The following is a 14,122-nucleotide window of genomic DNA, read 5'->3' as shown; positions in this document are numbered from 1 at the left end:
GGGCCACACCAGCCCTTAACATGACTAGATTTTTGCCAACTGAGTTTTGAACCCGTGACCTTCACATCATGAAGTGACTTAACAATACACCCCTTCACAGTTTATTCTATGCCATGTGGGTTTTTATACTTTTATTTTTATTTTTAAATTAAATTTAATCTTTCTAATAATTTTTTGAAGTTTAATATATCTATATCTATATAATTTTATTTTATATTTTATAATTTATAAATTTTAAAATTATATTAATAGTAATTTTAAATAATTAATTTTAATTTTAAAGGGGTTTTAATGATTTTATTTATTTATAGTTTTGTATTATAATGTGTTTTTTAGTTAAAAAATGTTTTTACTTCTTCCTTTTTCTTTTTTTTTAATTATCTTTTTTAAACGACTGATTTTTATTTTTATTTTTTTAAATTGATTTTTCTCCCATCTATACACATACACAATTATTTTATTAAATTTTCAATGCAAATTATTAAAAATATATATATATATTTAATTAAACAAAAATTATGTCATGCAAATTTTAGATTTATAGTTGACTTTATGGTTTTTAGTTTCGATGGTATCAATGGTTAAGGTTGTAAGGTCAATTAGTTGGTAATTTTAACCCAATAAATAAATAAATAAAATAAAATAAAAACAACCAACGATAAATAAAATAAATGATAGAAACATAGTCAACATTTTCGTGCGCAGGTAAACCAATGGCATATGCAAGTTAGGTTGGCCACTCTCTAGTGTGGAAAAAGGAAGATCTATGAAAAGATAAAGTGTTTAGAAGGTTGATTAGAACACGTGAAGGATATGTGCATTGTGCTTTTAGTCCTCCCCCATCTCCAAGCAGAGGTTTGACCTAATTCCTTGGACCAGGATGATTCTCAGTTGTATTCAAATCCTACTGGTTTTTGTGTCATATGGTTTTCTAGTTTTCCTTGTCTTTTGATAATGTGCTTCTATTACCATCTCCTGCGCAATAAATCTCATAGGAGTGAAGCCATAAGACTTTTTTTCAATTAACTCTTCATGATGTGTATTTGATTTGAATTGATAGATAATTTTGACTTACAAAAAAAATGTCAAACAATTTTGAAAAACACATAAAAAAACAAGGATTAAAAAGAAGAAGAAGAAACAAATAGGAAAATAGACAAATTTTAAGTGTTGATTTAAAAAAAAATTGTAATCATGATATTTGGTCTTTAATGCAACCATTGAAATTTTTTTAATTCTAACCCTTAAAAAGGAGGAGGGGGGGATGATATTGCATCACCACTTTTTCATTTCAACATGCTTTTTCACGTATTTCATAGTCATGATATTTTTCCTTTAATGTCATGATTGAAAATGTTTGAATTCCAATCCTGAAAAGAAAAGGTGGTGATGTTGCATCACCACATTTACATTTCAATATGGTTTTTCATGTATTTCATTATCATGATATTTTTCTTTTAATGTCATGTTGAAAAATGTTGGAATTTTAGCTCTAAATTGAAAAATAAATGATGTAGCATGAAAATCATGATGTGATGTAACCTCCAAAAAAAGATTTGGTAAAGTTCTCATTAAGTTGGTAACATTGTTTTCCATTATCTTATTTTAAATAAGGGAAAGTTAGAGTTTACATTTGAATCAAATCTAAGGTTTATGGTTATGTAATCAATTATGAGATATAAATAAATCATTGTTTCCTTAACTAGCTTGGTGCTCTTTATTGTCCTCTTGAGGAGGCTGTACTCCATATTGTTCTGATTACACTTTAGAACGAGTCCATTCCTTTCCTTTATATTGAATCCATCTTTGGTAATCTATAATTGTTCTGATTACACTTTACATTGAGTTCATTCCTTTCCTTTATATTGAATCCAACTTTGATAATCTATTTTGTACACTTTTTCTCCCCTCAATTTTACAATTTATAAAGGGATCCGAAGAGCTTGAAAAATCAAGGGAGAGTTTATTGTGGGTGCGTACACTACTATCCAATCGTATAATAGCATGGGCATAGAAACAATATCTATCTTCCATCCCATTCTCCCCTCTCCTCTTAGATCTAATGGTCTACTTTCCTGTTTCTTGCATCAACCTCTTTAAATTAAATTTTATTTTAATATATTTTCCAAGGGTTTGAATGTGCAAGTCTAACTTTATTCTCTCCAACTTATTGAAAAAGCTCAAACTCAAAGGTCTTCGCAACATATAGAACATCAAAAAATTGAGGTTACATTTTGTTGATAAATCAATGTGTTTATGTATTAGGGTTGATTTATCTAGATCATGATAATTACTTGTGAATATGTTGGCTTCTTTATTTATTTTTTATCTTTTCTTCTTTTATCAACCAAGTACCAGAAGTACAAAATGTGAAGATTACAAGAGACAAAGAACACAAGGATATAGGCTTCAAGTCAGGGGAAAACCCAACCAACTTCTCTTCTTATAGAGTCTGATCAAATTGACAAATCCAAGACCTAAGACTAGTACAAGAATCCAACCTCCAAGAATCCAAGTCAAGCCTTCCAAATTTTGTATCAACATAGTAGAATCCATCAATCTGAGTCACATGAAATAACATAAGTTTGAACCATAGTAGCTCGCCTCATTCTCACCTCATATTCCATAGGTAACTTTCTTTTATTTCAAGTCATGTACCAAAAGTAATTCACATATATTATAGTTTGTCTGCCACAAAGAGCTTTCTTATATTTTAGGTCACCCGTGACAAAAATCTCACAGATATTACCTAAGAAAATTTGCACTTTTTTTCAGATATATAGTCCGAAGAACTCGCAAGTCTTCTCAAGAATATAATCCCTAGACTTTGAAAATTTTCACCTTAGACTTCACCATAGAAAACATTGAATTACTTCATAAAAAACCACCGAATATCTTTCCACTTTGGTGAAGGATGTATGCCAATATATAGTTGTTCTCATATGTGAGAAGGCACATATTTTGAGTGAGTCTATTTGTCATCCAGGAGGGTCGATTTGGCTTCTTGACATGAATTGACCCAAATTACATTTAAAAAAAAAAAAAAATCTCTTTTCTTTACAAAAAGTCTATATAGGGCTATGACCCTTTGAATCAATAAATCCTAGAATCATGAAGGACATACTTAACTAATGAAATAATAATAATAATAAAATTTATTTTCTTATTTTTCTTTTTTCTACTTTTTACATAAAATACACCAACCTAGTTACACTTTGAGGTGAGCTTTGCTATATCTATTGGTCTTTATATGAATGGCTCTCAAATTTTATTTTATAAATTTAGACTAATACATTTTTAGTGAATAAGACTATTAATTTATAATTATTTGTCTTAGATCAAGGGTTTAGAGATTTCAAGCAAAGCATTTTTATTTACAATAGTAGTGAAAAAGGCCTCTAATTTATAATTTTTCCTATGAAAATAAGAAATTAGAGATTTCAAGCAAGGTGATTTCAGTTACAATAGTGTTGGAATACATTTTATGACATTAGCTCAAGTAATTACAATAAAATAGATTTAAATATTTCAATCATGATACACTATTTCTCCAAAAAAAAAAAAATAATAATACAAAAAACATAAATAGACTACACAACTCAAACTTGTGATTCCAACAAATTCTTATCTGAATTTGGGTAAATTAAACTAGAAAACATGGCACAAAACCCTCCAAAACATAAATAGACTACTATGTTTTACCAGTATCCATCAAATCCATGTTTTTCTTGATATTAATCTATTCTATATTTTGATCATTTTTTATAACTTTCTAATAAAAAATGTAATTGTCAATATCTATTATTCTTCAAACAGTGAGAAAAATTATCATAAACTCAATTGTCAAACTAACTTTTGTAATCGGAAAATATAAATTAACTCATCAATATTATTCAAGTAAAACCACCCCACCAATAATTAGTGATTATAGTCTTTAAGGGAGAAAACTTTCACTACCTAAATCTTAAATCATTAACATATTTCTATATATCTTAAAAAAATAATTTATTAATCAAACATAATCATATTTAAAACTATACACTTTTACTTTAGACCCATTCAATATCTATTCTATATGTTAATAAGTTTCTTTTCAAAATTTAACAAAAATATTTATAAACAATATTTGCTTCCTATGTTATTTTTTCAGTACATGTAATGTATGCATTTTATCTTATAATTATTATAAAAGTGGTTTCTATGAATATGTATCAAGTCCGGCTAAGATTGTGACCTCTTTTATTAAATAGTTTAAAACTATATAGCTTTACTATTTATCCTAGGGTTATACAATATAATTAATTATCATTATTTCTTTTTATAGATGATTTCTTTTTATTAATTAAATTAATGGAATATTATTGCAGTCAAATTTTAATTTAAGTGATTTATTGAATTTCTAAAAATATATTATATTATTATTTATTAGGATGATAGATTATAGTAGATTTTTTTATATATTGCTAAAAACATTTGGTAGGAGTAAAAACTATTATTTATAAACTTTTTTTTTTTATACGTTAACAAGAATATTTGGTAGGAGTGAAAGCTATCTCTTATTTGGTAGGAACCAAAGCTATTTCTTATGGACCACTAGCAAAATAACGTAGTAAAATTTTCTTTGAATAATAATAATAAATCAACTAACATTTTAATTTTCATGGTAATTTGAATCACGACAAAACAGTTCAAAGTAATTGGCCCCTTTGATGGTACCTTTGAAACGACGTTTACAAGATTCTGTGCGGCAGAATTCATAAAATTTTGGAAGATTACGTGACCCGACTGAAACGCAATCATGAGTGCATCCTGATTGGATAATGTTTACAAGATTATTATGTGCTCTACAATTCAATGACGTTTGAAGATTACGTGGGATTCAACCGAAACCGTGACCTCATTTCGAAAATCCATTCAAAATTATCTTCAGTCAAAGTAAAAAACATTGAATGGTTAGATTACCTTGTACTAACATTAAAAAAATATATAAAATTTCAATGAAATTTGGCAGATTCTGTGAAACAAGAAACCATGACCAGTGACCACATACAGAAAAGCTTGGTACAAGATGTGTCAGGGCAAAAAGTGATATCCATGGCTTGTATTCAATTTTGTTCGTTTGTTTTCTTGAAAAATATGTGTGAACGCCCATATAATATATGGCGGGAAAGGGACGCCTCTCCGAAATGGGCCCACTAATAACGAGGCAACAGTGTACCATGTCATTCAGGGAGTGATGCCCACGAGCTGATTAGTTCATTAGATGCCTTTCCGCCTACTACCATTTCTGTCAATCAATTTCACTGAAATATCACACAAGTGGCCTTTCCGACCACTGCCTTTTCTGTCAATCAATTTCACTGAAATATCACCCACATGTGTTAACACAAGTGGCATTCAAATCTTCATTTCGGCTGACCAACCAAATTTCCAAATGTGAGGGCTAATTTTTTTTCAATAAAGTTTAAAACTAAATTAAAGATAAACAAAGTTCCAAACATTTTTACTTTTTCATCACTTATCTTTTCACTTTTTCATAGAATTGTAATTCTTTGTACCATCAAAGTTAAAAAATAAAAAAATAAAAAAAATTCAACCTTTTATAAAGTTTAGAGTATAAACCTAACATAAATACTCCTTATCCATGCCTCAAATATCCAATCCAATTCCAAAATTCTACACCTTTTTCTTTAAGGAAGCTGACCTGGCCATTCATATGGTCTCATATCCTATCCAATTCCAATTAGCTCCACACAACCTTTGTTTCGACATTCATATGGTCTCATATTCTATCTTATTCCAATTAACTTCAACCAACTTTTTAATGGCCATTCATATGGTTTCAATTTTTGATATGGATGTGAAAGTCGATTTTTTTTTCCAAATTTAATAGGTTAGTTAAATGTGTAAATTAAAATTTGATTATTTTTTTAATTTGATAGTTTAATATTAATAAAAAAAATTAAAATATATAGATTACGATATGTTAATGGAGGGATTTCCAAAACTGAGATCACAATTTTTATCTTTTATACGAATTATTAATAATTCTATTTATCCAAAAAAATTATATCTAACTTTTTATATAAGTAAACATTAATGGTCAAATTGAGGCTACATCCAAAAAACTGAGGCAGACCCCACCATAGTTGCTCTTTTATCTTTTGCAAGAGCCAACCCAAATGTTGCAAGAAAGAAGCCCCAGGGATGTCACTGCTGCAATCATACCGTTGAAGCGAGGATACCTATGTCAAACCACAGAACGACATACCACGAATGCCCAAACTCTTGGCTAAGTGAACACTAGTAATATAAATCCAGTGCAAGACATGATGCAATATAGTATGGAAAAGAACCGCATCCAAACAAAAAAATACATGTTTGTGGCTCTAATATGTTGTTGTAATCCCAAGAACGAAAAATCATTGAAGGGCCTACTAGAACCAAAAAACAATTGCTTCGGAAGGGAGCCAAAAACCACTGCTCATATCCTACCACCTTTCTGCACTGCTCATATCGCACCACCTACCACCTTTCCTCACTGCTAATTTCCCACCACCCACCACCTTTCTGCATTGCTCATTTCCCACCACCCACCACCTTTCTTCACTGCTCATTATTTGAAGAGGACATATTTTCCAGAACTCGAGCACTTGAGCCAGGAGGGTCTCTAGCATCTCCTCCATCTAACTCACAAAAATGTGGCTCTTCACATGCATAAGGTGAGCATCTATTCTATCCACATAAAATTGCAAGTCTCTCAACATCCTTTTAACATCCTCCAGGGATGAAAAGATGTTGTACTTCTCCACATGTTTGTCTCTCAGTACCAAAACTAACAGTGTCTTCATTTTCAAATGAAGTGCAACTGAGTTCAAGTATTAATTTCTTATTTCTACCCCTAGTATGCTCAAGGTTTGACACCCACCATCTCAGGTCTTCCAACAATTCAAAGACAGACATAGATGATCTCTCCTCCCCAGCTTTTATCTCTAAATCATTGTCTCCTGGCACATTTCCAACAGAATTGTGTTGAAGTATGTCACCACAGAGTCATGAGTGAAGAGCCTCAACCCCCTCTGTCTTGACCGAGTTCTATGGTCACCACCTTCTCTACTTCTTTTTCTTTGTCTTGGTGACATCTCTGATTTGTGAAGAGGTAATTCTAGTTGCTTGTGGGGTTTACCCCTACCTACAAAAGGACACATAAACTGACCCAAACCCCCCTTTAGCATGTTCGGACACCAACACACAATCTAGTCGCAATAACACCATACGAAGGGATGAAACTTTGATGACAATCCACCAAAGAGAAAAACGGTGACTCAAACTCATCTATAGACTTGACTCCCTCCACCATTGGATAAAGCAAACACCTCCCGAAGATTTCAAAACTATAGCCACCCAATGAGTAGATACTCGGCTTCGACCCACTCTCACAAACCCAGACCCAAAAAGAAAATAAAATTACCCAAGCCAATCTTTGCCATATAAGCCAACTGAAGCCACCATCAACGTTGTCAAGATGACATGTACCAAGACACCGGATATCCCTAGATAACTCGAGAGAAATACATGACTTGAAGAGGTAAACACACACTTTTAGACCCAATGAAACATATACCAAGACTAGAAAAAGGGCTAGAGTAGACAAAATTGACTTATAGGTCGAGTCCTCCAACCCCAATTGAGAAGGTTCAAACTCCATCGTCCAACGTGACACAAAAGCAAAAGCGACTATTACCTCTACACACTAGAGGGGGATAAACTTCAAAATTCCTCTCCACCCTTTGTAAAACACCAGGACATTCCATACTAGGTTTGCTTTCCACCTCACCTTCTCAGAAAAGAAGCTCCAAGAGGTTGAGATCTTACCCTCAGCTCTAGCTCTCTCTTCACAAACGAACTCACTAGCTCTCCATGCCATTTCAAAATACCCCAACCATTAGTATATTTGCATGTTCATATGTGTGAAGCACTCGTCGTGTACCAATGTCATTAAATGGAAGATTAAAAGCTTGAGGGTGGTAGGCATGACACTTGAGCCTTTGTGCCATCTACCATAAGACCCCATCAAGGGAAAATTGGATTAAAGTTAATTTAATAATATCCATGGGGTCTTGGATAGATGATGAGTAGGTGTTTTGTTAAGACACTCCTTGATGTGAAGTCACAGGTATTCCCTCCATCGGGGCGATATATTGCAAATGTGACGTGTAACTTTGATATTTTTATTTAAAAGAGAATTAAAATGAAATTTTATTTGATTAATAAATTTTTATTTTTTATCTTTTATTTTGTTTAGAAATTTATCATCAAATATAATAAAATATTAATTATAATAATAATTTTTTTATATATAAAATAAAATTGATTAATTATTTAAATTTATCATCCAATTTAATAAAATATTAATTATAATATTTTTTATATAAAATAAAGTTGTATGAATTATTTTTTTTTACTATTTAATTTTTTTAGAAAAACTAATTTTATTTTTATAAAAAATATGTAATTTTTTTATTATTTGAAAACATTTTCGAAATAAATCACATTGTTAAATTTAGACATGCAAAATGCATTTGAAACCAACAAATATAGTTCATCATTCTCAAATCATTCTCAAATATATTAAGTTATTTTGAAATAATTCTAAAAATATATAAAAATAAATTAATAAATTTTTTAAACATCATTTTAAAACATATTAATTTTTTTAAAACAATTTTAAAAGATTTAAAAACAAATTCCCTCATAAAAATAAACTCTAACTCTAATTAAAAATCCTAACTTAAAAATTAAAAGTTATATACACATATTAAGCGAGGTGATTGCACCTTATTCCACTCTTTTTCTTTCTAATTTTATGGCTTTTAATTATTATTTTTAAATACCAATAAAATATAGAATTTTCAAAAGAAATGATTTGAACATAAAAGGTATTGACTCTTATTTATTTTTATTTCTAATTATCTAAATTTTAATCTATATTTTTCCATCAAAATGAATTCCAATTTAAAAATTATTAAGTTTTAAGTAAACATTAATTAAATGTATTACAAAGTACTCTGATTATTTTGATTGAATGTATTGTTAAAAAACTTTGATTTTAAAAATCCCGTGCTCAAAATTCATGAATAATTGTACCCTTCATTAAGAAAAATCGAAATTAAAAATGAAATTGGTATTTAAATATTAAATTACTTCTATAAACAAATAAGTTAAATGAACAAAATGTGAAGGCAGGTGATTAGCCCCTTATACCACTTTCTTTGATTTCTAATTGTGTGACCCTAAATTTAAGTATTTTCTTCCTCGGATATCGTGAAAGTCAGCAACAAAATTATCTGGTGAAAACATTTTTTTCCTCCTTTTCTTCCACGTAATCAGCAAAGTCACCCTGAAATTCCCTTAAACAATTTTTACTAAATTTTCGTAAAAACCCCAAATTTATTCCGTTATCTCTGGCCAGAGACAAATTTCGTTTCCCTCATTTCCCTATTAATTACGAGGTACCTGGGAGTTTGTTTCAAGACATGCAAATATTTTTTTCCATTTTCTCTGCATTCCACTATGTCGGAAAACGGTTTCACTGGACACGGCAGCGAAATGGTAAGCAATACGAAGAACAGCCATTCCCAATATATTTCTCACGGAAATCGATGATATGGAAGCTTCTAACACAACTGATTTACTTTTCTGCAATTGTTTTTCAGATAATCGATACCGCTTGCAAGCAGGAACCGGTGCCCTCATCTTCGTGTGCCGCCTGCAGAACCCAGAGAAAGAAATGTACCGAGAAATGCGTTCTTGCCCCATATTTCCCGCAGGACGAGGCCAAGAAGTTCATGCTGGTTCACAGAGTCTTCGGAAATGGCCATGTCATCAAATTACTGCAGGTTCAATTTACTTAATGTGCACTCTTCCTATTTAGATCTTTATTTTCATCAAAGATTCCGCTGATTATGCAATTTTCAAAAAAATCTGAAATGGAAAGTGTTTGAATTTTAAAGAAGAACTTTACTTTCATCAAAGGTTCAGCTGATTTATGCAATTTTGAAAACAATCTGAAATGGAAAGTGTTTGAATTTTAAAGATTTAAATATGATCTTTACTTTCATCAAAGGTTCAACTGATTTATGCAATTTTCAAAAAAGTCTGCAGTGGAAAGTGTTTGATTTTTTTTTTAAACCGTGGAAATAGATTCTGCGCTTTCAAAAATTTCCGTAGCATTCAAAATTTTGAAACTTAATAATATTAAGATTTCTAAAAATTTCCACGAGATTTCTTCAAAATTGTGCAGAAAAGTCATTCTGCGCTCTTCCACTTTAAAATTGGGCAGAAAAGTCATTCTTTTTCTGGCAAAATCTTCTGTGCTCTTCCTCTTTAGGACCGAACTAACCAATTACCGAATTAATCAGAAGATCAGAAGCATCGATCAAATATATATGATAGTACTGATTGTTCATCTTATAGATTATTTAAAAATTAGGTTTTAGGGTTTGAAAATCCTTTCCCGTGTTACAGGATCTCCCGCTCGAGCTGAGGGGTGAAGCAGTAGGCAGTATGGTGTATGAAGCGAACGAAAGACTTCGAGATCCCGTCAATGGGTGTTTAGGTGTAATCAATGATCTGCGCAGAAGAGTAGCCGAACTGGAATCGCAATTGGCTTCCACACAAGAAGCGTTCGCTGACCTTCATCGGAAATATATTGTCCTCTTAACCCTCATTACTGGATGTCCTGAAGGTTCCGATCCCAATTTTTACAGTACGTCACCGCAAGAGACAGAAGAGTACTGTGGAACGAACCCATGCTCAATTGGTGTGGACGACTTAGATCCACTTCAGCTGTGGGATCAACTTTGAACATAAGCAAGAACCATTCAACACTGTACTGCGATTTGAGTTTCTGTATCGGAGAATTTCTTGTCTCCTCTTGTTTTAAAATGTTACTTTTCTAAATCAAGGTTTAAACTTACATGTCTGTTCAAACTATGGAGTTGTGTTGTGTTAATTTATTAATCACGGGATATTTTCATTTTCAATTTTGGTTACAAATTTTGGAAAACTGTTTAAATTATGAATATTAATTTATTAAAATGGTATATATATAAAATAAAGGAGGGAAAGCCTGCTCCTTTCACCAATAGGTGGATCCCTCCACCAATAGGTTATTCCACATACCTTGTTTTCCTTGATTAATGGTGATGAGTCAGCTTGAATTAGCTGTTTGCAATCAGAAATAGTTGTCCTCACTGCTGGTTTGACAACTAAATTATGATAAGTTAAAAATGTTTAAAAGAAATGAAATTCAATTATATAATTTTAATAATTTAATTTCCTCTAGTGATTATTTTTATTATAAATTCCAAAATAATTTTAAGAGATTTTTAATATAGTGTTTAAGTGATGTTATCATTATTTAGATTACAAATTTCAGAATATCAACTATTTGACTTGCTTTCGTCATTTAAAATTTAAAAATATCTCAAAATATCAGATCAAAATTATGCTCAAATTCATTTATATATTTAAAAATATAATCCAATTACCTTAATAAATTGTTAGTAAAAAAATATTAAATTGTGTTATATTAATTCACACATAAATAACAAAAAAAAATATTAAATTTTGTTAGGTTAATTCACATATAAATTTAAAATGTAACTTTAGTAATCCAGTAAGCAGTTTTACATTGTTTACTAAAATATTGAATTTCGTTATTGTTAATTCATTAAAATCATAGTGTATTTCCCTTCATTTTAATTAAAAATAAAAAAATGAGTGAAATTATAAATTATTTATTTTTAAAATTGTATAATTTATATAACCAGGTTTTCATAAAACTTTACTAAAAGTATAATTCAGATAATTATAAATTATAAATTATATTAACAATTGCATCACTGATTAAACTTGTCCTTATTAATAAGGTTAATTTATAGTGACATGTATCTAGTCCACTCTGTCCATTAACAACGAGCACCTGTTGTAGATTGGCATCAATTGGGAACACATATGTGTGATGGAATGTTAGGCAGCCACATACATATACGGAACTACATGGACAATTATGTTTAGTTTATCACAAAACCCATATTAACATTCCTATGGTTGAATATTTAATCACTAATGTAAAAGCGGAGATAATTCGGAAAAAAATTAAGTGGTGCTCTTGGATTTGTGATGGAATGATATTTGTAAGAGGATAAGAGTGAGAGGATTAATTTTTGTGGCGTTAAACAAATAAATTAATAGAAAATATTTAGTTAACAGAAAAGTTATTATTAATTTTGATTTACATATTTATGATGATATTATTAGATGAAATATAAAAGAGAATGGCCTAAGTATGTTTTAAAATTGTTTTGTTTGGCTAAGAGCTTGTCTTCCTCAGAAATAGGTTAACGACCCAAGCCTTCAAGAGCATCTAGCACGAGTGAAAGCATTCAAGTGGGGTGGTTTTTTTTGAATAAGAGTAATGAGTCATTGTGCATTCGAGGTTAGTAGGTAGGGATGGTTGTCCTTGGGGTTGGTTAACTTATAATAAGTTTTCCAACTTGTGAAAAAAAAGAAATATAAAACAAAAACTATTTGTTCTTTATTTAAGTTTAATTTTTTTTTTCTTTAAAGTTTGTTTCAATATTAGTTGGTTCATTAGTTGGATGTTGAAATTAAATTTATGCTAAATTAATAGTATTCTTTCTTAGAGATTATATAAATAGTATTTTTTCTTAGAGATTATATATCTTCACATTCTCTCATAATATAGAATGTTAGATGGCGGTCCTTGTCACTCAAGTGGAAACTATGTTTTCAAAGAGATTGCAAAATGATATATATGAAGTGGAAAATTTAATTGCATATTAAGGAGAAAGTACTTGCATAAATTTCGGTGGGTAGTAATATACATTTTTACTTCTATGAAGAACACATAAATAATGGTGAACACATAAATAAAGGTCGGCAATAACTCCTGCTAAGTGTATTTATTTTCATCTTGTTCGTATCCATTTTATATGTAAATAATTTCTTAAATTATGGTGGGAAATAACTGATGGTAGTTATTTATGCGACTAGAACTATTTTCAAACGTTTTAGTTTTAGGTAGTTTTCTTGTAGAGTTTAGAAATGAAAAATCAGTGCACAAATATCTAAAAATCATGGCATAAATATTGCAACTACATCTGGCAGAAAGTGGTCACTTGACATTCTATTGTGCAAATGGTATAACCAGACCTTCAAATTATGGTCTAATGAAAGATTTGAAAAATATTTCTCTCAATAATACGAAAAAATAAATATTTTCTTTCAAAGTTAAACATTATAACTTGGAGTTGTGAAGTCTAAAATAAGCCTCTTAAAGAAACTATAAAATAATAGTGGAAATAATAAAATAAGATTACTTTACATCATCAAATTTTAGAGGGAAAAAAGAAAAAATTGTTTTTTCAACTCGTATTTTCAACTTATCTCCTTATGGTTTTACTCAAATTTCGAGTGGAAACACTCATTGGATGCTGAATTTGATTTATCATCCAAGGAGTACCCATGTGTCATACTTTCAATGGACCCTGCTACATGAAAAATGAGAAATAACGTTTTTTCATGTATTTCTCATTTTTCGTGTAGCAGGTCCATCGAAAATATGCAACATTGGTATTCCTTTCATATTAAATTTTGCATGCAACGAGTACTCCTGCTCAAAATTTGGGTAAAAAGTTAGGTAGATAAGTTGAAAATACGAATTGAAAAAATAGTTTTATTATTTTTTAATGATTCCCATCGTTAACATCATCATCTTGAATTTTATTAGTTCTTATAAATTTTATTTTCATTGATTTTTCTTATGGAATTTATTTTAAACCTCAAAAATCCCTTAATGAAAATTTATATTAACATTAATATTTCTAAAAGTTTAAACAATAAAATAATTAAAAAAATGAAACGATGTCTATGGAATATGTAGAGGAATGAAATTTAAAAACCCCTAATTAAAATCTATATTAACATTAATATTTTTAAAAGTTCAAATAATATAAAACCAAAATAATTAAATGATGTCGATGGGATATGTAGAGGAATGAAATTTGAAAAGACAAATATGAATGAAATTTGAAAA

At 29.9% G+C, this 14,122-nt stretch overlaps 1 protein-coding gene across 1 annotated transcript; it reads left to right on the top strand.

The window, feature by feature from the left end:
* The first annotated feature begins 9,481 nt into the window (after nt 1-9,481).
* LOC149156343 (LOB domain-containing protein 23-like) lies at nt 9,482-10,968 on the top strand. Its single transcript, XM_089445959.1, has 3 exons — nt 9,482-9,612; nt 9,717-9,899; nt 10,528-10,968. The coding sequence occupies exons 1-3, from the start codon at nt 9,574-9,576 to the stop codon at nt 10,864-10,866; spliced, it is 561 nt and encodes a 186-aa protein (XP_089302085.1). The 5' UTR covers nt 9,482-9,573; the 3' UTR covers nt 10,867-10,968.
* The last annotated feature ends 3,154 nt before the right edge of the window (nt 10,969-14,122 follow it).

The sequence above is a fragment of the Pinus tabuliformis genome, chromosome 9, assembly GCF_031772625.1.
Source record: "Pinus tabuliformis cultivar Carrire ecotype Pingquan chromosome 9, CPIR1, whole genome shotgun sequence".
Taxonomy (NCBI): domain Eukaryota; kingdom Viridiplantae; phylum Streptophyta; class Pinopsida; order Pinales; family Pinaceae; genus Pinus; species Pinus tabuliformis.
This window is presented reverse-complemented; position numbering and strand designations above follow the sequence as displayed.